We start from the raw sequence: 26,083 nt of genomic DNA on the forward strand, positions 1-26,083 counted from the left end.
ACCTGTTGTTGCTAATCAGATCAGGCCCTGGTCACCTGGGTGTGACTAGGTCCACACTGTCCTGGGCTCCCAGCATTGTTCACTGGAGCTGATATCTAAAGTTCTTCATCTCTGCCCCTGCTTTGATCTCTAGTCAGGCTAAATTAAGGAATATGAAGTTTATTGTTTTCTCTTTCCACAAACTTTCTCCATCACTACTCTAATGGAAAAGCAATTACAGTTGAAACAAACAAGTATAAACAAGTACAATTTAAACAGAACATGTTAGCTGGGCACAGTGTGGCGTGCCTAAAATCCCAGCTACTTGGGAGGTTGAGGCAGGAAGTTCAGCCTGGGCAATAAAGTGAGACCCTGTCTCAAAGTAAAAGGGCTGGAGGTATAGCTCAGTGGTAGAGCACTTACCTAGCATACATGAGGCTCTAGGTTCAATCCCTAGTATCAAAGAAAAAGTCTTGATGTAGGTAGGACTCACTTAAATACGCCAAGGTTGGAAAAAGTGGAAGGGATCTGACAGCTATTTTGCCAGATTCTGGACTATATATTTTACATGTATCATCTCATCTAGTCCTTAGAACAAAGAAAAGATCATCATCCCGTTTTATATATTTAAAGATTAAAACTAAGGGAAGTGAAGTTCCCTGCTCAAACACTCACAGTTGATTGATGTATTATCTGTGTCTTTCCCCTTTCATTGAGGTCAGGGGCCATGCCTGGACTCCATAGTTTAGAAATACTAATTATTTAGTATTAATCAAATTAAGTATAATATTTAATCAAATAGTAATCAAATATAAATTTAATACTTATTCATCAAATGAGAAAACATCCTTCACTTGTCCCTACTAGAGAGATTTCTGTGCTGGCCCTAGTATTACATTTTTTTCCCCTGGTACTGGGGATTGAACCCAGTTAGCATTTTACCACTGAGCTACATTCACATCCCTTTTATTTTATATTCTGGGACAAGGTCTCACTAAATTGCTTAGGGCTTCACTAAATTGTTGAGGCTGGCCTTGAACTTGCAATCTTCCTGCCTCAGCCCCACCCCCTGCCCCCCGCCGGTTGCTGAATTATAGACATGCACCACTGTACCCAGCCCAGGGCTGCTTTCCCATTGAGCTACATTTTAATTTTTAAATTTTGAGATAGGATCTCACTAAATCTGGCCTTGAACTTGTGATTTTCCTGCCTCAGCCTCCAGAATAGCTGGAATTATAGGCATGAGCCAATTGCCCAGTTTGGCCTAATAAAACTTTGACTATTGATGGACTCTCTAGAATGTAGGCTTTTTTGAAGCAGGAAAGAGCCAAGTCATCTCTTTGTCCTCACTGTCCAGCAGAGGGCCTGGTACTCAAGATACATGATAAATATGTATAATGAAAGAAGAGAGGAAGGTGGAAACTGAGGGAGGGAAGAAATGCACAGTTTGGCTGTACAGTTCATTTCTTTCTGAACATAAATATTCTGCATCTTTAAGAATGGACACACAAGAATGGCAAAATTTTTTATTTGTTCTTTTTAGTTACATATGACAGAATGCATTTTGACGTGTTACACATACATGGAGTATAAGTTCCCATTCTTGTGGTTGTACATGATATGGATTTTTTTTTTTTTTATGATACGGAGTTTCACTGGCCATATATTCATATATGAACATAGGAAAGTTATGTCCAATTCATTCTACTATCTTTCCCATTCTCATTTCTACTATCATTTCTTCATTCCCCTTAGTGTAATCCAATGAACTTCGATTCTTCCCTTCCCGTTCCTTTATTGTGAGTTAGCACCTGCATATCAGAGAGAACATTTGGCCTTCAATTTTTTTTTGGGGGGGGGTGATTGGTTTATTTCATTTAGCATGATAGTCTCTGGTTCCATCCATTTACTGGAAAATATCATCATTTCATTTTTCTTTATGGCTGAGTAGTATTTCATTGTGTATAAATACCACATTTTTCTTTTAAAAAAATTTTTTTGTAGTTGTAGATAGACATCATGCCTTTATTTATTTATTTTTTTATGTGGTGCTAAGGATTGAACTCAGTGCCTCACACAGGTTAGGCAAGCGCTCTGCCACTGAGCTGTAGCCCCAGCCCCTATATACCACATTTTCTTTGCCTGAGAATGGCAAATTTTAAAAGGAAACATGATCCTCTGCTAGCTGATAATGGCTACACTTGACTGTGCCAGGTTTGTGCTGCCTCAGGTATTCTTCACAACAACCCAATACTGTTGTTCTTATGACTTATTTATGTTTAGTACTGGGGTTTGAATCCAGAATTATTATAGCACTGAACTATATCCCTTACCCTTTTTTAAAAATTAAAAAAAAATTAAATGTCTTTTTGAGACAGGTTATGGCTAAATTGCCAAGGCTTATCCTAGAACTCAAAATCCTCCTGCTTCAGCCTCCCAAGTTGCTGGGATCACAGGCATGTGCCACTGTGAAATCAGATGCTATCTCTTCCACAACTGAATTTGTGATTTAGGAGGGAGAGGTGGTAGTGTAACGGGGTTCACTTGATGCTGTATGTTTTTCTTTTTACTAGTCTTCTTTTGCCTAAACCTCCCTGATCTTCTTTTCCCTAAACTTCTCCTCCCTGATCTTCTCCTTCTTGATCTCTCCTCCCTAATTGCATTTTCTTTGAATCACCTCTATAAAAGCCCCAAGCCCCGTTCGTAGGGATGGGCAGAATCACAGCCTTTGGGACAGGAGTCCCCTGTGTTTCTCCTTTGCTAGCAAAGCAATCTTCTTTTTTCTCAAGACCCTGTTTTTTTTTTTTTAAGAGAGAGAGAGAGAGAATTTTTTAATATTTATTTTTTAGTTTTTCGGGGGACACAAGATCTTTTTATTTACTTTTATGTGGTGCTGAGGATTGAACCCAGCGCCCTGCGCATGCCAGGTGAGAGAGCTACCGCTTGAGCTACATCCCTGGCCCCTTAAGACCTTGTTTTTTAAATTTATTTTTTAGTTATAGGTGGACACATATTTATATGTGGTGCTGGGGATCAAACCCAGTGCTTTACACATAGTAGGCGAGCACTCTACCTCTGAGCCACAGCCCCAACCCCAAGACCTTGTTTTCATTATTGGATTGGCCTCAAGGATGAGGACAGAGCTTTCGGTTACAGTAGAGAAACTGAGAATTTTCAATTCTAACAAGTTTCCATGTGATCTTTGGCACCTTTGGAAGGAAACAACACTTTAAAAAGCACAGGCCTACCTGGGCTCAGTGGTGCACCCCTGTAATCCCAGTGATTTGGGAGGACAAGGCAGGAGGATTGCAAGTTCAAAGCCAGTCTAAGCAACTTAGGCAGGCCCTAAACAACTTAGTGTGACTCTGTCTCAGAATAAAATATATAAAGGGCTGGGGATGTGGCTCAATGGTTAAGCGCCCCTGGGTTCAATCCTTGATACCAAAAGAAAAGAAAAGCACAAGCCTAGCTGGTTATGGTGATGCATGCCTGTTATTTCAGCCGCTCAGCAGGCTAAGGCAGGAGGATCTCAAGTTCCAGGCCAGCCTTGGCTGTTTATTATTTATTGGTACTGGGGATTGAACCCAAGGCTACTTTACCACTGAGTTACATCCCCAGCCCTTTTTCTAAGTTTTATTTTTTAAATATTTTTTTACTTGTCAATGGATCTTTATCTGTTCATTTATACATGGTGCTGAGAATTGAACCCAGTGCTTCACATGTGCTAGGCAAGTACTCTACCATTGAGCCACAACCCTAGCCTTTTTTACTTTTTGAGGCAGCACCTTCCTCAGAGTCTCACTGAATTACTTAGGGTCTCACCAAGTTTCCGAGGCTGTTCTTGAGCTTGTGATTCTCCTGTCATAGCCTCCCTGGTCGCTGGAATTACAGGCATGCACCACCATAAGCCTGGGCAATTTAGTAACACCCTCAGCAACTCAGACCTTGTCTGGGAATGAAAAATAAAAAGAACCGGGGATGTGGCTCAGTGGTAAAAACCTCCCTCAGGTTCAACAGAAAGAAAGAGAGAGAAAGAGAAGCATGGGCCTTGTGCCTAGTCCAGAGCTTGGCATGGAGACATGGAGAAGCAATCACCTAAGTGCTGGATCAAAAAGAAAAAAACAAAACAACACAACCAAAAATGCTCAATTATCTTCCAACAGCTGAGGGACAGAGGCTGGAGGGAAGGCCATACTGCCTTCTTGCTTTGGCACTTGGGGTATATACCTCTTCTGTCTCCTCTCCCTGATAGGAAGAGGCTGGGTCAGATGTCCCTAGTTTCTGCTCTGAAAGTTTCTTTAGAGAGGATAAGACACAGCACTTAGCTGTGTGTGATGGAGTATATACCATAATCTCAGCTACTCAGGAGGGCAAGGCAGGAGGATCCCAAGTTCCAGGCCAGCCTCCGCAACTTAGTGAGATTCTGTCTCAAAATGAAAAATAAAAAGGGCTGGGGATGTAGCTTAGTAGTAAGCTGCCTTTGCTTCAATCCCCAGTACCAGAAAACAAAACCACACAGGTGTATGCGTATGTGGACAACCTTGTGAAGGTGAAATGCTAATGGCTAGAGTTGGGGAGCCATAGTTTCAGGCAGAACAGCCCTTTTTGGAATATCCACCAACTCCAAATGAGCCCTTGGGCCAGCTGCTGTTTCTTTATTTTCAGGGATATGAGCAGTGATTCAGCTGGGTACCAGTGAAGGACCAGAGCCTTTCTAGACCTTGGCCGTGCATTCAGGAACTTCTTTCAAATACAGTCTACTTTGCTTCAATGTTAGGGGTCTTTTTTCTTTTATGTGCAGTTCTGACCACTAGTTGTGACCTCTATGGTTATAAGTAGGAAATGGTGGTTCTGGGACAAACAGACACTGCAATATCAAATTTCCTTAATGCAGGCAGGCCCTGGGTTTTTCTTTTATGACAGTCCCACAAATTAAGCAATTATCAGTTTTTATTTTGCTATATCCAATAAATAATCTTTGTTAAGCCTGGATAGTGAAAGTCAAGTGTTCACCTACATATAATCTGAGGTCCCAAAGATTAGTCTTCCAGGGTCCCCAATTTCCTTTAGCACCAAAATTGTGGTATGTACGTAAAATATATGCCCAACAGGTCCACATCTTGATATTCCTTATAAGTCGTATCTTGGTATTCCTTAGATTCAAAATATGCCAGCTTCCCCCAACCCCTTTGAGGTACTGAGAATGGAACTTGGAGATTGAACCCAAGGCTCCAAACATCCTAGGTAAACACTCTACCACTGAACTACACTCCCTAGCCCTTTTGATTTGGAGACAGGGTGACTACGTTGCCCAGAATGGCCCTGAATTTGCAGGATAGGATTGACTGGCCTCAGCCTCCTGAGTAGAAGGAATGTTACTATTGTATATAATAGGCACTCTATTCTCTATATTAAAATATCTAGCAAATTCAAATGTTTGGTTCAAGAGCTGTGTGGCTTTGGCTAAGGTACTTAACCTCTCTGTTTTGATGATTGAATGAACTAATGCCTATAAAACACGGTATCTGGCTCAATGTCAGCATTCAATAAATAGCTATTCATGTTTTTTTTTTTTTATTTTACATCTCATTAAGTTAGTGCTACCCTGCAGAAACTGCATCCAAGTTGAGGGGGTCTCCTAAATCTCGGCTGCTTGGTCCCACAGCTTGCACCAATTCAATCATTTTTTCATCGAGGGTCTATTGAGTCCATGCCTTGTGCTGGATGCTGACTCCCTAAACAGGAATCAAGCCACATTACCAAGTCCACAGCCGAATACGAAGGAGAAATTCCCAAACCTAGCAAATAGGGAGTAGTCCAGGCAGTTGCTGGTGTTGGAAGGGCGAACGGGGAGGGGACGTTTAATAGTCCAAGACTTGGGATGTCAGACGGGGCCATCCAGACAACGAGCACTGCCCGAGTGAGAGAAATGCAGAGAAGAGGCAGCAGGCTGAGCAGATATGGGAAGGCGGCAGGACCCAGGGAGTGGAGGGCGTTGAATGCCCGGCCACGAGGTCGCCGCTCCTCCTATTGGCGAAAGGGGCTGGGAGGAGCTTGTACCCAGGAGTGGGGTCTTGCCTTTGTCAAGCCATCTTGTTGGAGAGGGCCGGGACGCGCAACGCAAAAACAGGACCCAGCTGTGAGTGACCGGAAAAGCCCGAGACCTTCAGGCGGAAGTAACGGCCCGCAGCGAACCAACTTCCGGCGTGCGCCACGGTGGGAGGAGCCGGAAACTCCGGGCGCAAAGACTGTGGGCCTAGCGGCGCGACGGCAGCCGAGGGGGCGGGTCCGACCCTTTCAGGGCAGCTGATTGGCCGATCCCCGGGGAGGGCGGTGGCAGCGGCGGCGCGTGCAACTGTCGCCTCAGTCCGGTGAGTGCTGAGTTCGAGTTTGGGTCTTGCCGGTTCTCGAGTTGCCCCTTATCATCCGTCTAAGGCTCCTCTGACCTGTCCCGCTCTCCGGCTCCCGGGACGGCCCTTGGAGAGGCAGAGCCAGGCCGGGGCCTCCCCTTTGGCGTGTTTCCGCAATTATGTACAGGCTGCCCGGCTAGAAGCCCTGAGGGTCATTTTTGTAGGGGAGGGGCGAACCATGCAAGGCCTAGATGACCCCATCGCTAGAGAAGGGCATTGCGGGGCGGTGGCGGGGAGTACGGCCGAGTGGAGCAGGTAAAATCACTGGGCAGGAGCCCGGCACGTGGGGGTAGGAAGAGACGGAGGACACGTGGAGGCATCAGAGATGAGGAGGGGGACAGGAAGTGGGCCTGGGCCTCAGCGCGGAGGAGGGGCCTGGGTGGGTCAGATCTTGGGAAGTTAGTGGAAACTAGTGGAGGATGAGTCCACGTGGGACGCAGTCTGAACACTTGTGGACGGAACCTTCCGTGGAATGGGCTGAAAGAATAAGAGCCAGCAAGGATGCCCTTAACAGGAAGGTGCAGGGACCCGCCCTAGTATCCGAGGCATCAATTTTAACGATTTTGTGGTTCTTGGCAAATCGGGAGCTAACATCAAGCATGAGCCAGGCGCGGTGGTACACGCCTCTAATTCAGCGGCTCGGGAAGTTGAGGCAGGAACATCTTGAATTCATAGTCAGCCTCAGCAACAGCAAGGCACTAAGCAACTCAGTGAGACCCTGTCCCCCCACCCCCCCGCAGAAAAACAAAATTGGGCTGCAGATGTGGGCAGTGGTCAAGTGCCCCTGAGTTCAATTCCCACTACCACCACCACAACAACAAAAGTAAAGAATGAAAAGGCCTATTGAAGATGCTTTGGGGAGCTGGGGCTGTGGCTCAGTGGTGGAGTGCTTGCCTAGCATGTGTGAGGCACTGGGTTCGATTCTCAGCATCACATACAAATAATTAAAATAAAGGTCCATCAACAACTTAAAAAAAAAGATGCTTTGGATTTGGTCTTTTATTAGTTTTTTTGCATGCTACTCCTCAGTAAATCCAGGGCCTGATTCATCCTCAGCAAGCACTACCACTTAGCTACAACCCCCATTTTGAGATAAAGTCTTAGGCTGACCTCAAACTTGCATCCTTCTGCCTCAGCTTCCTCAGTTGCTGAGATTACAGGAATGTGCCACTGCTTCCAGCTGAATTTGGTCATTACTTTAAGACCCAAAGATAATTTTTAAAGAATTATTTTTTTTCATTACTGGAGATTGAACTCTATAATTTGGTAGATTCATCTCCCATTACCTACCCTTTTCCTCCTGGTCCCCTTTCATTCTATTGATCTTCCTTTGATTATTTTTTTTTTCGAAGTGAAAAAGTAGGCTTTTTTCAAGTAAGAAGAAAAAACAGCTCTCGCCAGTCATTAGGAAACCTGGTAACAGGTTGCCAATTCAGGGTTTAATGTAGCAACCAGGTAGCCCTTTGATTTGCAAGAGATTCTCCCTATCTTTCCCCCCTTATTTTTAAGTTCTAGCTTCCACACATGAGATAAAACATAACCATTGGGGCTGGGGTTGTGGCTCAGCGGTAGAGCGCTTGACTAGCACGGATGAGGTCCTGGGTTCGATCCTCAGCACCACATAAAAATAAATAAATAGATTGAAGATATTGTATTCAACTACAACTAAAAAAATAAATATTTTTTAAAAATATAACCATCGACTTTCTGAGTTTGGCTTACTTAAATTCTTAAATTCTATCCATTTTCCTGCAAATGACATATTTCATTCTTTTTTTTTTTTTTGTACCTGGGATTGAACCCAGCAGCACTTAACCACTGAGCCACTTCCCCAGCCCTTTTTAAAAATTTTATTTAGAGACAGGGGTCACTGAGTTGCTTAGGGCCTCACTAAATTGCTGAGGCTGACTTTGAACTCAAGCAAACTTCCTGTTTCAGGCTCCCCAGCTGCTGGGATTAAAGATGTGTCACCATGCCTGGCTCCCATTTCATTCTTATTTATGGCTGAATAAGAATCCACTGTGTAGCTGGGTGCTGTGGCCCACGCCTGTAATCCCTGTAATCACAGCTGCTTGGGATGCTGAAACAGGAGAATTTTGAGTTCAAAGTCAGCCTCACCAACTGTGAGGTACTAAGCAACTCAGTATAGATCCTGTCTCTAAATAAAATACAAGAAATAGGGCTGGGGATGTGGCTCAGTGGTTGAATGCCTCTAAGTTCGATCCCCGGTACCCACCCCCCCCCCCCCCCCCAAAAAAAAAATCCACTGTGTATGTCTACCACATTTTCTTTATCCATTCATCTGTTGATGGACACCTAGACTAGTTATATAATTTGACGTTGTGGATTGTGCTGTTCAAACATGGATATGTGGGCGGGGGGTATAATTTAATTGGTAGAGTGTTTGCCTCACATGCATAAAGCTCTGGGCTTAATCCCTAGCACCACCAAAAAAAAAAAAAAAACCCAAACAACAACAAAACCCATGAATATGCATGCATTGCTATAGTATGTTGACTTTTATTCTTTAGGATAAATACTAAGGAGTGGTACCACTGGGTCATAATGGCGATTCCATTTCTAGTCCTTTGAGAACTCTCTGTGCTTATTCCTATAGTCCCGTAAGCACACTGTTTTTTTGGTTTTTTTTTGAGGGGGGGTACTGGGAATTGAATTGTGGAGCACTTTAGCCACTGAACCACATCCCTAGCTTTTTTTTTATATTTTTATTTTAAGATAGGATTTCACTAAGTTGCTGAAGCTGGCTTTTAACTCATGATCCTCCTGCTGCAGCCTACTGAGCTGCTGGGATTACAAGCGCACGCCATTGTGCCTGTCATTCTCAACCGCAATTTTTTAAAATTTCCTTTAAAAAAAAAATCAACCAAGCACAGTGGTACATGCCTGTGAGTCCTAGTGACTCTGGAAGTTAAAGAGGGAAGATTGCAAATTCGAGGCCAGCCCTAGCCATTTAGTGAGGCCCAAAGCAGCTTAGTGAGACACTGTCTCAAATATAAAAAGGACTGGGGATGGAGCTTAGTAGTAAAGAGCCCCTGGGTTCAATCCCAAGTACCACCCACCCCAGTCAAATGCTTCAAATTAAGAAAGATAAAATCTGATATCAAGTGTGCAGTAGAAAGTACCTCATTAGAATCTGATGGAATGACACACTAATCCCAGACACTAGAGAGTCTAAGGCAGGAGTATCTCAAGTTTGAGGCTAGGTTGGGCAGTTTAGCAAGGCACTATCTCAAAAAATGAAGAGCTTGGAATGTAGTTCAGTGGTAGTGCTCCACTGGGTTCAATCCCCAGGACAGAGGAAAAAGAAAACAAAACAATTCAATGGCCAAGTGGAAGTGTATGGAGTCTTATTTATTTATTTATATTTATTTTTTGTGGTACTAGGGATTGAACCCAGGGCCTTGTGCATGCTAGGCAAGCACTCTACCAGCTGAGCTATATCCCCAGCCCCTGGAGTTTTATTTTTTACTATGGAACTTCTGGAATGAGCTTGTTCATTTTGGTGCTGAGAGCAGTGGGACCTGGTATGGGTGGTTTAGTATTGGTGGTACTCTCTGATTTGCACCAGAACTGAAGGGTGGGACCAGTTCAGCTGGTTTCTCCCAAATGCTCCTGTTTTGTTATAGTCTGAGGCTATAAGAAACCTTTATTGAGCTCCTAGTCCACCCAGTAAGTACTTCATTCATAGGAATTTGAATAAAAAGTGAATTTACTTCTTTTCCTTTTCTTTTTAAAAACATTTTTTAAATTTTTTCATACTAGGTATAGGTACAACTATAATCCCAGGGGCGCTTTACCATTGAGCCACATCCCCATCCCTTTTTACTTATTTTGAGACAGCATCTTGCTCAGTTGCTTAGTACCTCACCAAATTGCTAGGCTGGCCTCGAACCTGCAATTCACCTGTTTTCGCCTTCTGAGTAGCTGGGATTGCTGGCCTATGCCAGCACGCCCAGCATTTTACCTCTTCTTCTCCACTTCCATCCTTTAGGGCTCATGTGGGTAGTCTTGTCTCCCATGTGACATACACTCCCTGTTTCCCTATTGTACCATGTGTAAATTCTTTGTACTAGAGTAGCTGGCATTCTCTTTTAGGCAACCTTCCACACCCTAACCCTTTTTGAAGTGAGTCTCACATAGGTAACCCTGAAACCTGAAACCATTCAGCCCCTCAAAAACAAAACATAAAATGAGAAAGTAACTGTTAAGTTTGGTTGGTTTTTTTTTTGGCTTCTCCTGTCTTCCTCTAGGGGCGCCAGAACATGTTTCTTCTGGAGCTAAATTTCCTGAAAATGAGTTGGCATTTATTTGGGTTGGAAATGTTCAGTGGTAGAGCATTTGCCTGGCCCAACTGAGGCCCTGGATTTGATCCCCAGAACTGGGGAAAAAGAAAAAAAAAGCAAAACAAAAAGACATTTATTACATAATTAGCCAGTTGCATAAAATTTATATTGACAATGTTATTGAATGATGGCCATTTAGAACTACTCAGGAAAAAATTAGAAGCTTGGTCACATAACTAGATGTCCAGTGGTAAAAATGAACAACAAGTTGAGTGCGATGGTGCACAACTATAATCCCAGAGACTTGGGAAGCTGTGAGGCAGAAGAATTGCAAATTTGAGGCCATCCTCAGCAACTTAGGCCCTAGGCAGTTTAGTGAGACCCTATCTCAAAATACAACTGGGGATGTAACTCAGTTGTAGAGTGCCCTTGAGTTTGGTTCTCAATTAAAAAAAAAAAAATGAATGACAGTTCATGGTTATGGGAAACAAAAGGATGATTTGATGATGGAATAAATTTTTTTAAAATTATTTTTTAGTTGTAGTTGGACACAATACCTTTATTTATTCATTTTTATGTGGTGCCTCACACACACGAGGCGAGCGCTCTACCACTGAGCCACAATCCCAGCCCTATGATGGAATAAATTTGCTTAGTGATTTATATTAGGTTTATGCATTCAGAGCTATCATGATCATTATCAAAATATCATTAGAAAATAACATTGTTAATGCTGATGTGTAACTCATTTACCTTTTAATTTCCTTTTTTTCACTATGGAAAAAATTGTGATTTTAGATGAAGTGGTGTATTTTGGGAAGGTAGCCATTATATTACATCACAACTGCCTGTATACCCAGGATGATATGAATGAATGAACCATTTTCTTTTTTTTTTTTTAATAGGGAAGATGGAAGAGCTGAGTCAAGCCCTGGCTAGTAGCTTTTCTGTGTCTCAAGATCTGAACAGCACAGCTGCCCCACACCCCCGCCTATCCCAATACAAGTCCAAATACAGTTCCTTGGAGCAGAGTGAGCGGCGCCGCCGGTTACTGGAACTGCAGAAATTGTAAGGATGCTTTAACTCCTTGGCTTCTTTCTTCATTCTGGGAGCTGAGAATGATTCAGGGGTGTCTAGGCTTGTCTCTACAGAACCCTTTCAAAAATAGACTATTTGTAGATTGATCTTTCTGCCAATAGATTTGGGAGGGTAAATCCTGGCAGAGTTAGGTATCCTTAATGTTCAGATTTTAGGAAAAAAAGAGGAAGTAGGAAGAGACTAAAACTTGAAAGAAAAGCTCAGTTATTTGGTTAAATTTTGCTGTTTTTCCTGGCAACAGTATGGAGCTTTGCAATTTAGGGACTTGTGAAAGCCACACCTAGACTTCCACTCCCCACATTCTGAGGGCTGCTTATGTGTGGCTTCTCCCACGCTCTGAATTCTGGTATTGGTGTGGTCTTCCCGTCTGCATTTACCCCAAATGTTCTGTGGAGCCCTTGGGAGTTCAAGACAAACAATTCCTTAGGGAATCTGAGGAAATGTCTTCCATACTCTTAATTGTAAGTGCCAAAATGAACAAACAGGGGAAGAGAGCAGAATAGAAGTGTTTGAGGTTGGGCTGTTTTGAAGACAGGACCTGTATTTTATTCTCAGTGTGGTGTGTGCCTCTTCTGGATCATAAATTAAGCAATTAGGGACTGGGAGAAACTATTAACTACTGCAGTTTCCATAGAGTCTATATTTTGTCCAGTGCTGCATCCCTGGATGTGTTTGACAGAGATGGTTCCCTATGTCTCCTCAGTTGCTTGCAGATTACATTCCGAGATCACTCCTATTTTCCTCTCCTGTTTTCTTCCTTCCTCCCTGTCTGTCTCTGTTTCTCTCTTTCTTGGGTCCCATCCCATATCTCATTATCTATGTACAAATATTCCAAAATCCGAAACATTTCTGATCCCAAGCATTTCAGTAAGGGATACTCACCTGTATGTGTTTATTGTTCCTCCTCAATTAAAATACAAGCATGGAAGTATAGGCAGGGCTCTGTCCTCATCTGTTCCTGGAAATGCAAGAAGTGGAAATGTACCCTCCCTGCTGATGAAGTCCAGGTAGAGGGGGAGGAGAGTGGGGCTAGAATGTGAGAATAAGAACCAGCAACTGGCTGGCTGTGAGAACTGGGTGGGGAAGCCCAGCCTCGCTTCACTGTAGACCATTTGCTTTCTTCCTCTGTGGGTCCACCTAGCACCAATGTCAGCCTGGGTCTGAGTTTCCCTTTTGGTGGGCAGCACAGAAGGAAGCCCCTGACTGAAGAACAGAGTCAAAGATCAGAGGAGACAGCTGAAGATTTGAAGGATCATCCAGAGAACAAGGTGCAGAAGTATGGGGACTAATATGACAGGCCTGGAATCCAGATCTAGTTTCATGTCCCTCTTTGTGGCCCACTCTAGCACACCAGGAAGAAATAATCCTCCCCCTTTTTCAATTTTACTTTATTATTTTAGAATAGGAAATATATTCATTCATGTAGTTCAAAGTTTGTAGAAGAATACATGTTGAAAAACTTCCCTCCCTATTTTGTCCCCTAGTTGCCCAGTTTCTTTCCTGAACTATTAGTTTTCTTTCCAAAGATATTCTGTGTAGATATGAGCAAGTGTGTTTGATTGTATATATAAATTTTTTTTTTAATTTTAATTTTTTACAATGCTGGAGATTGAACTTCATGCATGCTAGGCAGGTATTCTACCACTGAGCTATACCCACTATTATTATTATTATTGCTTATTATTATTATTTTTGGTACCAGGGATTGAACTCAGGGACACTTAATCACCGAGCCACATCCCCAGCCCTTTTTCATATTTTATTAGAGACAGAGTCTTGCTGAGTTGCTTAGGGCCTCGCTGAGTTGGTGGACTGTCTTTGAGCTAGAGGTCCTCCTGCCTTAGACTCCCGAGTCGCTGGGATTACAGGCAGGCAGCCAGCACTGTGCCTGGCTTATTATTATTTTATATTATATATATGCGTGTGTGTGGGGGTGTTGTAGAGGGACACAATACCTTTATTTTATTTATTTTTATTTTTATGTGGTGCTGAAAATTGAACCCAGTGCCTTACACATACAAGGTAGACGCTCCACCACTTAGCTACATCCCCAGCCCCAACCCTATTATTTTTAAAATACACGTAGTAGTGTACTCTACACTATTGTATATTTATTTAATAGTGTTTATTTATTTATTTATTTTTGAGAGCTTCTATATCAGTTCATAAAAATGCCGTATCATCCCCTTTTATGGTGCCAGGTATTCCATTGGTTGTTTGTTTACATGTAACCTTATCATTCCCCTACTGATGGGCATCTGGGTAGTTTCCTTCTTTTGTGATTATAAACAATGCCTAGGAAATAACCACAGATATACATCCTTTCACACATGTAGGAATATATTTGCTGTCTTTTGTTCTTGAAATAAAAGACCATTGTGCTTTCATATGTTCTCTCAGGTATGCAAATTCGAATGAATGGGCATGAACATGTGAATTTAAGAAGAAATCATCTGGGTGCTATCGTGCATGTATGTAATTCCAGGGACTCAGCAGGCTGAGGCAGGAGGATTGCAAGTTCAAGGCCAGCCTGGGCAGCTTAGTGAGACCCTGTCTCACAATTTAAAAAGACGGGGGTGGGGGGGGGGGGGGGGGGGGGGAAGAGGAGTAAGAAGAAACCAGTTAACCAGTTGGGTGCTATTGTGGTTGCACATTGCAAGTTCAAAGCCAGCCTCAGCAACTTAGTGAGACCCTGTCTCAAAAATAAAAAATAGGTTGGCTGCAGTGGCTTACACCTATAATCCCAGTGGCTCAGGAGGCTGAGGGAGGAGGATCATGAGTTCAATCCACCCTCAGCAAAAACAAGGCTCTAAGCAACTCAGTGAGACGCTGTTCCTAAATAAAATACAAAATAGGGCTGGGGGTGTGGCTCAGTGGTCGAGTACCTCTGAGTTTAATTCCCTGTATCAAAATAATAAATAAATACTAGAAGCTTAAGGCTCAATGGTAAAGTGCTTGTGTGGGGCTGGGTTGAATTCCCAGTACTGTTTTAAAAAAAGAAAAATAGGAAAAGAAGAAAACAGTTATGCTGGTTCACTGCCTCAGTGGTTTAATTCTTACATTGCTTTGAGGAAATCAAGTTTAGGAGGTACATTTCCAAATCAATTTAAAACACTTAGGTTCCAGAAATTGCTTTTTCTAGCCTCATAATTTCCCAACCTTTCTAGAACATACAGTTAAAATAATAATAATAATAATAATAGTAATAATAATAATGTAAAGTAAAAGATAAAATTGTAAACTAAGTGGCTCTTCTTTTTTTTCCCCAAAATATTTATTTTTTAGTTGTAGTTGGACACAATACCTTTACTTTATTTATTTACATGTGATGCTGATGATTGAACCCAGGGCCTCACATGTACTAGGTGAGCGCTTTATTGCTGAGCCACAACCCCAGCACTTAAGTGGCTCTTTTTGAAAGTTAGAAACTGAAGAGAGGCCTGGCTTCTCCTCTGAAAGCTGTGTAAAGTGGAAATCCCCAGAAGCTGTCCTGTTTTAGACTTCTCACTGCATCTCATTGTTTCCTCTCTCTCATCCTAGGGCCTTTGGAAACAGTGTCTGCCAGGCAGGAAATGTCAGTTCTCACCTGGGGTGGGTGGTGTGAGGGTGGGCTCAGCCTATACAGTTAGTGAACGTTGCAAATTCCTTTAAATATCTTACTTTTTCCATTCTTAGGAAATTCAGAGGAAGGCTGTGTCTGTTCAGGGGGGTTCCCTATTTAGGATCTATGAGGAGGCAGCCATTAGTTTGGCTTTGCAAAGGAAATTCCATATTTCTTACTCCCACCCAAATCCCCAAGTTGCTCCCAAATCTGGAGCCTTTGAATTAAATGAAATCTTTTTCATTATAGGATGTTTCTGTCTAAAATGTAACAGCTTATTTATTTTATTTATTTATTTTTTTGGTGGACACAATATCTTTATTTTATTTTTATGTGGTGCTGAGAATCGAAGCCAGTGCCTCACGCATGCTAGGCAAGCAAACTACCACTTGAGCCACATCCCCAGCTCCTCCTTTTTATTTTTGATTAACACATATTAATTGTACATTCTACTGGCATTCAGTGTGATATTTTCACACATGTGTGTAGCATGCACTGATCACGCCCAACCTATTTTTTTTTATTTGTTCATTTTAGTTATATACGACAATAGAATGTATTTTGATGTATCATACATATGTGTAGTATAACTTCCCATTTTTGTGGTTGTACATGGTTACACTGGTCATGTATTCATATATGAACATAGGAAAGTTATGTCCGATTTATTCTACTGTTTTTCCCATTTCTATCCCCCCTCCTTTTCCCCCACTCTCCTGTCCAATCCCATGAACCTCCACTCCTCCTCCTCCGTTGTGAGTCAGCATCCACAAACATGGGATTGGTTTATTTCACTTAGCATGATATTCTCTGGGTCCATCCATTTATCAGCAAATGCTATGATTTCATTCTTCTTTATGGCTGAGTAATATTCCATTGTGTAAATATACCACATTTTCTTTTTTTCTTTAATATTTATTTTTTTTAGTTGTATTTGGACACAATACCGTTATTTTATTTATTTTTTTTATGTGGTGCTGAGGATCAAACCCAGGGTCTCACACGTGCTAGGGGAGCGCTCTACCACGCACTTATCACAATTCCAGCCCCCACATTTTCTTTTTCCATTCATCTATTGAAGGGCACCTAGGGTGGTTCCATAGCTATTGTGAATTGAGCTGCTGTGAACATTGATGTGGCTGTGTCACTATAGTATGCTGATTTTAAATCCTTTGAGCCTATGCCTTTTTTTTCATTCCAGGAAGCGGCTGGATTATGTGAACCATGCCAGGAGACTGGCTGAAGATGATTGGACAGGGGTGGAGAGTGAGGAAGAAGACAAGAAAGATGATGAAGAAATGGACATTGACACTTGCAAGAAGTTACCAAAACGTTATGCGAATCAAGTGCGTGGTCCAGAGATGATTAGACCCACCTTCCTGTACAATGCAGTCAAAGCCCACTGAAATAAATGCTACCATAAAGAGGGGTGGGTGAGCCCAGCTTGGTAGTGCATGCCTGTGATCCCAGCAACTTGGGAGGCTGAGGCAGGAGGATTACAAGTTTTGAGGCCAGCCTGGCAATTTAAAAGACCCTGTCTCAAAAAATAAAAAGAGGTAGGAATATAACTCAGTGGTATAGTGCCCCTGGCTTGAGTCCCCAGGACCAAAACATAATAGTAATACACAAATAAATAAGATAAAATCAAGTACCTTATTCATCCCTGAGGTGTAGCCTCTGGATCATAATAGTTATGAAACTGGAAGGAGATGGGTAAAGTAAGGAAAGGAAAAGGGCCCTACCACCTTGGTCCAGGAAATGAGATAGTAAGCCCTGCATTGATGTAGGTGATAGCACTGAGGAGAGAAGCTGAGTCTCAAGTAAGTGGCTTCCATCCAGTCAGTTGTGCAGGAGACTGGCTCAACTACTGTGAGCACCCGGGTAGAAGTCCCCTCTGCTGGCTTTTCTGTTCTTTTACTTGTATATGTATTGTGCATGTAGGACATGAACGCTTTGTCCTTGTAACATTTGAGCAGCAACCCCTGCTTATAATGGCATTTTTTGTGTTCCCAGTTGATGCTCTCTGAGTGGTTAATTGATGTTCCTTCAGATTTGGGACAAGAATGGATTGTGGTGGTGTGCCCTGTTGGAAAAAGAGCCCTTATTGTGGCCTCCAGGGTGAGTAGCTGCCTCCTACTCTCTGTTAGCCGGCCTGGTGTATGGTGTGAGGGATTTTTTGTGCTTCATTTTTCTCATCTGCTCTGGCAGTTGTGCCTGGAATGGGGCTTGAAATGCTTTCCTGCAGGAAGGATGTGTTGAGAGCCATCTTGGGCCAATTACACCCCTGCACAATGAGGAAGCAAGAGGGTGAGAAGACCTGGATGCCTAACAAGAATGGTTGCTTTCTTCCCACAGGGTTCTACCAGTGCCTATACCAAGAGTGGCTACTGTGTCAACAAGTTTTCTTCCCTTCTGCCAGGAGGCAATAGGAGAAACTCAACAAATGCAAAAGGTACTTACATAAGATGCCTGCTTACTAAGTAATTTTTTTTTTTTTGAACCCAGGATTGAACTCAGGGGCACTTAAACATAGAGCCACATCCCAGTCCTATTTTGCATTTTATTTAGAGACAGGGTCTCACTGGGTTGCTTAGTGCCTCACTTTTGCAAAGGCTGGCTTTGACTTGTGATTCTCTTGCCTCAGCCTCCTAAGCCATCAGGATTACAGGCATGTGCCATTTTGCTCAGCTTGTTTACTAAGTTTTATATTCAGTTCAAGACAGTGTCTGTTGCTTGGCTAGTTGTTAAGGACTCACTTTGAAAGCATACTTAAAACTGCACACAGACACTGTACTGATCCCTGAACTCAGGCTCTCCCATTCAAAGTCATTCCTCCTCAGTTGTAGAAGAGATACAACCCTGAGTCCTGCTGGGCAGTAAATCTCTGAGTTAAGGTCAGCATGCCTTTGGACTTCCATTATAAGATGACAGATGCAGATTTTGGGGTAAAGATCCTGAGAGAATGTCACATATCATGGTACAATCACTGCTGGGCTTCCCTTCTGAATTCCCTTTCTCCTTTATCATTGACCCAACCTTATCTTCTCCTGCCTGGCCTAGCTGCCCAGGCTAAGATAAAGGTAAATAACTTGTCCATGGCTATAGTTTAGCCCTTGACTTCCCTCTGTGACCATCTTATCTCCTTAATTGGATTATAAATTCCTTAAAGGGGGACTATTTATAGTTAAATTATAACAAAGCATCTAGAAACTTAAAAAGTTATTGTAAGCTGGCTCAGTGGCACACACCTGTAATGCCATCTTCTTTCTGAGGCAGGTCTGAGGCCAATTTGGGCAACTTAGTGAGACCCTGTCTTAAAATCAAATGAAAAAATAAAAAATAAAAGAGTTGGAGACATAGCGAACTAATACTGCAAGGCCTTGGGCTCAGTCCCCAGTAATGGAAAACAAACAAACAAACAAAACAAACAAGTAGTTGTAAACCAGGTATGTATTACCATTTACTAATATATCTACTTGGGAGTCTGAGGCAGGAAGATAACTTGAGCTCAGGAGTTTGAGACCAACCTGACAACACAGTGAGACCCCTCTCAAAAAAAAAAAATAAATAAATAAATTAAACCAAAATGGAAGATAACTTGCTTTAAAATTTGAGTTTGTTTCTGTAATGTTCCAATTTGTCTAAATGTTCAGAATTCCTGCTGGGCATAGTGGTACATGTTTCTATCCTAGCAACTCAGGAGGCTAAGGCAGGAGAATCACAAATTTGAGGCCAGCCTCAGAGATTGAGCAAGACCCAGTTTCAAAATAAAAATAAAAAGGGTTAGGAATGTAGCTCAGTGGTAAATTTTCCCTGGGTTCAGTCTCTAGTACCAAATAATTAAAAGTTGAGAATTCCCACTTGAGTGAAGCATTGTCTTGATTCCTTTTGACCTGTGTATCCATGTCACCCTTAACCCATTAAGTCCTAAGTTTTCAATTCCATATAGGATAATGAACATAATGGGTTAAGGTGTACCAGGTAGCCAGAAGGGGCCGTGAAGAATGCTTTCCCTAATGAATTGTTAATTCTAGTGCTGACTTGTTGCAAGCACTGAGTTTTTATCTAGAATGGGGTTCCCTAGATTGTGGTGGAGGGAACCCTGGTTGGAAGTGGAATCCTGACTTTTTGCCTTTTGTCTCCAGAGTACACCATTCTGGATTGCATTTACAGTGAGGTGAATCAGACCTACTATGTTCTAGATGTGATGTGCTGGCGAGGACACCCTTTTTATGACTGCCAGGTAAGGATTGATACTCCCCTCATGTTTTTTTCTGTCTTTTCCTCTCCAGGAAAGTGGCTCAACATGTGGCTTTGATACGTGACCAACTTCTTGGTGTGTACAGGATGTGGTATATCAAGAACATTATCTAATGCTCCCTGCATCTCTTAGTGTTTAAATTAGCTTAGTTTTGAAAAAGAAGTAGGAGGAACTAAGGGAAGGATAGCAGTTCTTGCAAGGAGGAAAAACAGCAGAAGTGTAGGCCGGGCCTGTAGCTGCTGAGGCCACTCCCTCACTTCTCTCCAGAGAATAGGAGGGTGACTGTAGGGAAGACTGTGGAGCAAGGAAGATGCCACCTTGTGGGGATGGGACCAGGAAGAGAGGGTGGAATGCAAGTCACCATCAAATAGACCCCCTCAACCTCCACTCCTTCACCAACCACATCCTGACCCTGAAGATGCCAGGGCCTCCGTGATATTATAGAAAGCCTCAAATCTCAAAGGCTCTAGCTCTACAAGGACAGCTTTCCAAGTGAGAAGAGGCCCACTACTCCCCCTCTAGTTTCACCTTCCCCAACATTTTCTCACTTTGGTGCTTCTTGTGGTGACTGCTGCAGTGATCAGAGTGAGGCTGGATGTGCACTAGGCCTCATGGCTGTTAACATTACGCCCTGTGTTGTTTCTGTTGTATAGTAGTACTCTTTTGCTCCTTGTTAATTAGTTTTTCATATTAGTACTCAATATGTGGACTTTAGACCAGGCATATCAGAAAGTTGTTAGAAATGCACATTCTCAAACCTACAGAACCATCAGGTGGGAGTGGGCCTGAAAGTTTTAAACAGCCTCCAGGTGATCTTCATGAAGGCTCAAGTGTGAGAATCACATTGTTACCACAGGCTGTTTCTTTCCATAGGCATTACCTCACAGTAGATTTCCAAATCTTGCCAGGTGGTGCCAGAATTCTCAAGTGATCCTTAAACATTTGCAGTTAGGATTTGTTGTTTTGTTTTGTTTTTGTGGTGTTGGGGATTACAACCCAGGTCCTTGTGCATGCAAGGCAAGCACTCTACCAACTGAGCTATATCCCAGCCCCTAGCAATTAGGATATATATTGCTAAACACTTTGTGGCATTAATGCATTAAATCCCTTGCAATAATCTGTAAGGCAAGTACTACTATTATCCTTGTGTAGATATGAAAAACTGAGATCCTCAGATGTTAAGTACCTTGCCCAAATACAGAGGCAAGATTACACCTATGAATGTAAATTCGGTCCAGCACATGTCTTCCTTTAATTCTGTTGAAGGATGTTTCATCACAGCCTATAAATTTGGTAACTAAAACCACTTATATTTTTATAATATAAAGAAAAGATGCCTAGTGTAGTTCAGTGGTAGAGTGCCTCTGGGTTCAGTCCCCAGTACCACCAGGGGAAAAAAAAGGCTGTATGTGTGCTTTTAATTTTTAATTTCCAAAAAGAACACAATTTGAAAGAATGATAAAGTTCAACATAAGTATAGAAGGATACATGTCACTGATTCAGAGAATAAAATAGTTTCTGAAAAGTTTCAACTGTATCATAGTTTCTAATAGTCAGGCCTAATATAAAGAAGAGGGGTTACATAATGTTCTTTGGAGTTGAAGAGTCCTAGGTCACACATTATTTTCTCTGTGTACCTGGGCAAGTGACTTAACTTCTCTTATCCTCAAGAGTCCTCACCTATAAAATGGAGATAATGTGATACAACTCCCAGAGGGTGATTGAAGATTAATTATATTATATTATGAAAGTAGGCCTTCAGTGATAAATGTTGGCTTTGTTGCTATTAATAGTCCTGTTGAGTTTTAAGGAAGAAAATCTTGAAGGATTTGATAATCTTCTTGCTGACCTTATGGTTTTAAATGAAAGAGGGATAATGACAGAAGGGAATAGGTCTTTGTAAGTCAAGTAGCTATTTAGAATTGGGTGCCCCCCCCCCCCCCACTTAAAGAGTTTGAAAGAGTTTGAAATGATGGGCTGGGGTTGTGGCTCAGTGGTAGAATGCTTGCCTGGCATGTGTGAGGCACTGGGTTAGATCCTCAGCACCACATTAAAATAAAATAAAGATATTGTGTCCACTTAAAAACTAAAAAATAAGTATTAAAAAAAAAAGAGTTTGAGATGACCAGTATTTCGTCTTTCTATGTCCCTTTTCTATGCAGACTGATTTCCGATTCTACTGGATGCATTCAAAATTGCCGGAAGAAGAAGGACTGGGCGAGAAAACCACGCTCAATCCTGTAAGACTTAGTGTTAGGATCAGAGAATTCTTTATAGGGATAAGGATTGATCTGTTATCTAAATATAATCATTCTAAATGAAATGATCTTTTTTCCTACTTTTTTTTTTTTCCTTTTGATTCCAGGGATTGAACCCAGGGTGCTTAATCACTGAGCCATATCTCCAAATCTTTTTTACTTTTTTTTTTGAGATAGGGTCTCACTAAGTTGCTGAGACTGGCTTTGAACTTGGGATCCTCCTGCCTCAGTCTCCCAAGCCACTGGGATTACAAACATGTGCTACCATGCCCATCTTTTCCACATTTTTTTTTAATAAGAGGCTCTGAACTCTTTTTAAAAAATATCTTTATTTTATTTATTTATTATGTGGTGCTGAGGATCGAACCCATTGCCTCACATATGTGAGGCAAGCGCTCAACCACCGAGCCACAACCCCAGCCTCCCCCGCTCCAGTCTGTGTAGTTTTGATTTGCATTTCCCTAATTGCTATTGATGTTGAATATCATATATTTGTTTGCCATTTGTATTTCTTCTTCTGAGAAGTGTCTGTTTAATTCATTTGGCCATTTATTAATTGGGTTATTTTTTGGTGTAAAATGTTTTGAGTTCTTTATATATTCTAGATATTAATTCTCTGTTAGAAGTCTAGGGAGCATGAGTTGGGGTTGTAGCTCAGAGTAGAGTGCTTGCCTTGAATGTGGAAGGCCCTGGATTTAATCCTCAGCACCACATAAATAAATAAATAAATAAATAAAGGTATTGTGTCCATCTACAACTAAAAAGTATTTTTAAAAAAAGTGTAGGGAGCAAAGATTTCTCTTCACATTCCTAATTCTCTCTCCACATTGAAATGATCTTTTTTGAGTCAGCATGGTACAATGAGAAGAGTATGGACTTAACAGTCATCCAGATTTGAATTCCATTTGTGTTTTTAATAATTACTAGGGTAAGAGCCGAGGTGTAGCTTAGTTGTAGAGCATTTACCTAGCATGCACATGTTCCTGGGTTGTGTCCCCAGCACTACAAAAACAAAACAAATCAACCCAGACCTTATCATAGACCAGTTCAGTAAGAATTTCAGGGTGTGACTTACCTGAGATGAATATATATATATATTTTCTTTTTTTGGCCTGTAATGGGCATTGAATCCAGGGGAGCTCTCCTAGACCTTTTTATTTTGAAATGGTCTCTCTAAGTTGCCCAGACTGTTTTCAAATAGGTGATCCTCCTAGTCAGCCTCTGGAGTTGCTGAGATTACAGGTATGTACCACCATTGCCTGGCTTGCATTAATAATTTTTAAAAGCTCCCTTGATTCTCTACCTCCTTCCTCCCTCCCAGATGATTGTTGTGTGTAATGGAAGGTTGGGAACCTTTGAGGGAAGGTGGTTGGGAGCAGATAGGGAAAGATGAGACTGAAACTTCTTTTTTTGTGTATTGCTGGGGATTGAACTCAGGGCCTTGTGCATGTGAGGCAAGCACTCTACCAACTGAGATACGTCCCCAGCCCCTGAAAACTATAACCAATCGCATTTGTAACTTGTACTAACTATTTGATCTAATTTATATTTCAGTTTAAATTTGTGGGACTAAAGAATTTTCCTTGTACCCCTGAGAGTCTGTGTAAGGTGCTATCTATGGATTTCCCTTTTGAGGTAATGAGACCATTGTCATTATTGCTTTCATGGTTGTAGGATACAGAGAGACTTAGTTACATGAGATCTTAAGATATCTTTTGCTGTGTCAGAGCATTAGAACAGTGCTGAAAATGGATTCCTGGGAAAGGATGTTCTTGCTGCCCTTTAGAGCTTGAGTTCCACCCCTGCTAGATAATCTGAATGCCAGAGCCAGAGCTGCATTAAAGGACAGATCATCCAACTCCCTCTGAGAAACTGAGGTCCGTAGTAGCAAGGTTTTCCATTCCTAGGTCCTTCTGTATGTCTCTTCCTGCTACAAGCTTAAGAAATAGGCCTCTTGTTTGACTGCCATAGTGGTCATAAAGTAAAAGGTCATCTGTGACTGACCCAAACAAATGTTTGAATCTCTAATCCTCTTTTTGGCCAAAGTATAAATGGCACTACCTGCTGAGCAGTGGTGTGAGAGCAGGGTGACCAAATCATCCAATTTTAACAGCACTCACCCTGTTATATCTCTGAATGTTTCCTGACACCAGAAGCTCCTAGGTCCTGGGCAGTCTTTTTTCATCTTTAGAAACTATAGTTACCCACTCCAGGCTCAAGCAGAATTTCCTTTTCCCATCACACCATTTAAAATTCTGCCTACTCACCCCAAGTATTTGCTTGAACTGTCTATAATTTTACAAAAGGATCACAGCTTCCTGAATGAGGAAATGGCACAGGCTGAGTTGCCTTCATTTCTGGAAGTCAATTAAGAAGGTGGTAGGAACACTATCTTTATTTATATCCCTTATACCCTAGTGGCAATAAATGCTTTTTAGAGATGAGTCACTGAATCATGGAAAAGAAAATATGGGACTGTAGGAGGTCTTCCCGTTGAGAAAACTGAGTTTCCCAGAATATGGCTTGCAAACATTTTAGGGGGAGGTTTAGGCAGCTGACAGTATCTGGGGAAGCAGGGCTTCTACATAGCCTGGTCCCTGTGCTCAGCAGTTCTGCACTTCAGAGGACATACCTAGTTTCCCTGACTTTGTTCATGGGGCCCTCAGCCTGAACACAGAGACTGTGGAGTAGTGCAAAATATCTGGAATTTGGATACAGAGGACCTGGGCTCAAGTTGAATTTCTGCTTTATACTCACCATGTGTTTCAGGGAGACCCTCAGAACTCCCCAAGACCTAGTAGCTTTCTCTCAAATACTCTTTTGGTGGGTAAGAGGGTGAAATAGTGGATAGGAAATCATTCTGTAAATAGGAAAATGCTATTTTATGTTTTTCTTTTCTAAATTTTAGCTTTTAGACCATTTCTTTATTCAGAGAAACTGCACATGTTAGAAGCAAGGACTCTTTTCCTCTGAATGCAGTAAATGTACACAAGAGCTGCCTCTGTGTGTCTAGGCTCTCTTGGAAGAGAGATGTGGCCCCAGATGTCATTGTGATCCCCAATTTCCCCTCTTTTAGGTAGATGGACTTCTCTTCTACCACAAGCAGACCCACTATAGCCCTGGAAGCACTCCCTTGGTGGGCTGGCTGCGCCCATACATGGTGTCAGATGTTCTTGGTGTGGCTGTGCCGGCTGGACCACTAACCACCAAGCCAGAATATGCTGGGCACCAGCTCCAGCAAATTATTGAGCACAAGAGGAGCCAGAAGGAGGGCATGAAGGAACTTCCACACAAGACCTCCGAGAATGGGCACTATGAGCTTGAACACCTGTCCACCCCCAAGCTGAAGGGGCCTTCCCATAGCCCAGACCACCCTGGAAGTCTCATGGAAAACTAAAGAGGGCAGCTTCCTTTAGGTCACAAGATGGGTCTTAGCCCCAGAAGGAAGACTGGAGAAGAAGACAGTGACAATAACTGGTGATTTCTTTTTAGAATGGAATTTCCAAAGGTCAGTCCATCTGGAAGCAGCTTATCTCCTATCTGAAATGCAGGCTCAAACAGCAGAGGAGGGCCCAGGTTGGGTGGATTTAGATTGATTTGAACAGCTTCTACTATGATTAAACATATCTCAGATCCACAGTGTAAATATATATAATTCTTAAGAAAGAACTTGTTTGTGATTCTTAAATTTTAGACAGCCTTGAATCTCCATCACTTCCCCCACCTGGACTACTTACCATGACTATTCAGGTCTCCCTATTTCACCCTTTTTAGCACTCCAACATTCTGCTGAGTTTCAGTTGCTGCTGTTGGTAACGGCATTTTCTGAAAGGTCTTACCAGGAACTGCAATTCTTGGTATTTGAATATGTTCCCTCTTCTGAGAAGACAAGTGTGATTTTCTTTGGTTTAGACATTGCCAAAGATAAAACGCTAATGGGGTTCATTCCTGCCACAGATGTTTGAGCTCCTACCAGGAGATGAACCTGAGTTGTCAAGTAGGTTTTTGAGGTGGAAAAACTTGGTTCCTGACTTTGAGGAGTGCCTAGTCCAGTCGGAAAATATACCCATCAGTGTGTCGAGTGCGTTGAGATGGTGACATGATTACTTTAGCACAAAAAGGCACACAGAGGTTGCAAGAAAGAACAGAGCAGGTAAATCAGGAGGTTAGAG

General features: G+C 42.2%; 1 protein-coding gene across 1 annotated transcript; it reads left to right on the forward strand.

The window, feature by feature from the left end:
• Positions 1–6,225: 6,225 nt before the first annotated feature.
• Snupn (snurportin 1) lies at positions 6,226–25,580 on the forward strand. Its single transcript, XM_046428116.2, has 9 exons — positions 6,226–6,350; positions 11,599–11,761; positions 16,594–16,738; positions 17,406–17,510; positions 17,748–17,844; positions 19,538–19,635; positions 21,816–21,893; positions 23,466–23,546; positions 24,988–25,580. The coding sequence occupies exons 2-9, from the start codon at positions 11,604–11,606 to the stop codon at positions 25,306–25,308; spliced, it is 1,083 nt and encodes a 360-aa protein (XP_046284072.1). The 5' UTR covers positions 6,226–6,350; positions 11,599–11,603; the 3' UTR covers positions 25,309–25,580.
• Positions 25,581–26,083: the final 503 nt, after the last annotated feature.

Source organism: Marmota monax, unplaced genomic scaffold, assembly GCF_021218885.2.
Source record: "Marmota monax isolate L192 unplaced genomic scaffold, Marmota_monax_Labrador192_F-V1.1 WCK01_AAM20220418_F8-fsc00111, whole genome shotgun sequence".
Lineage (NCBI taxonomy): Eukaryota > Metazoa > Chordata > Mammalia > Rodentia > Sciuridae > Marmota > Marmota monax.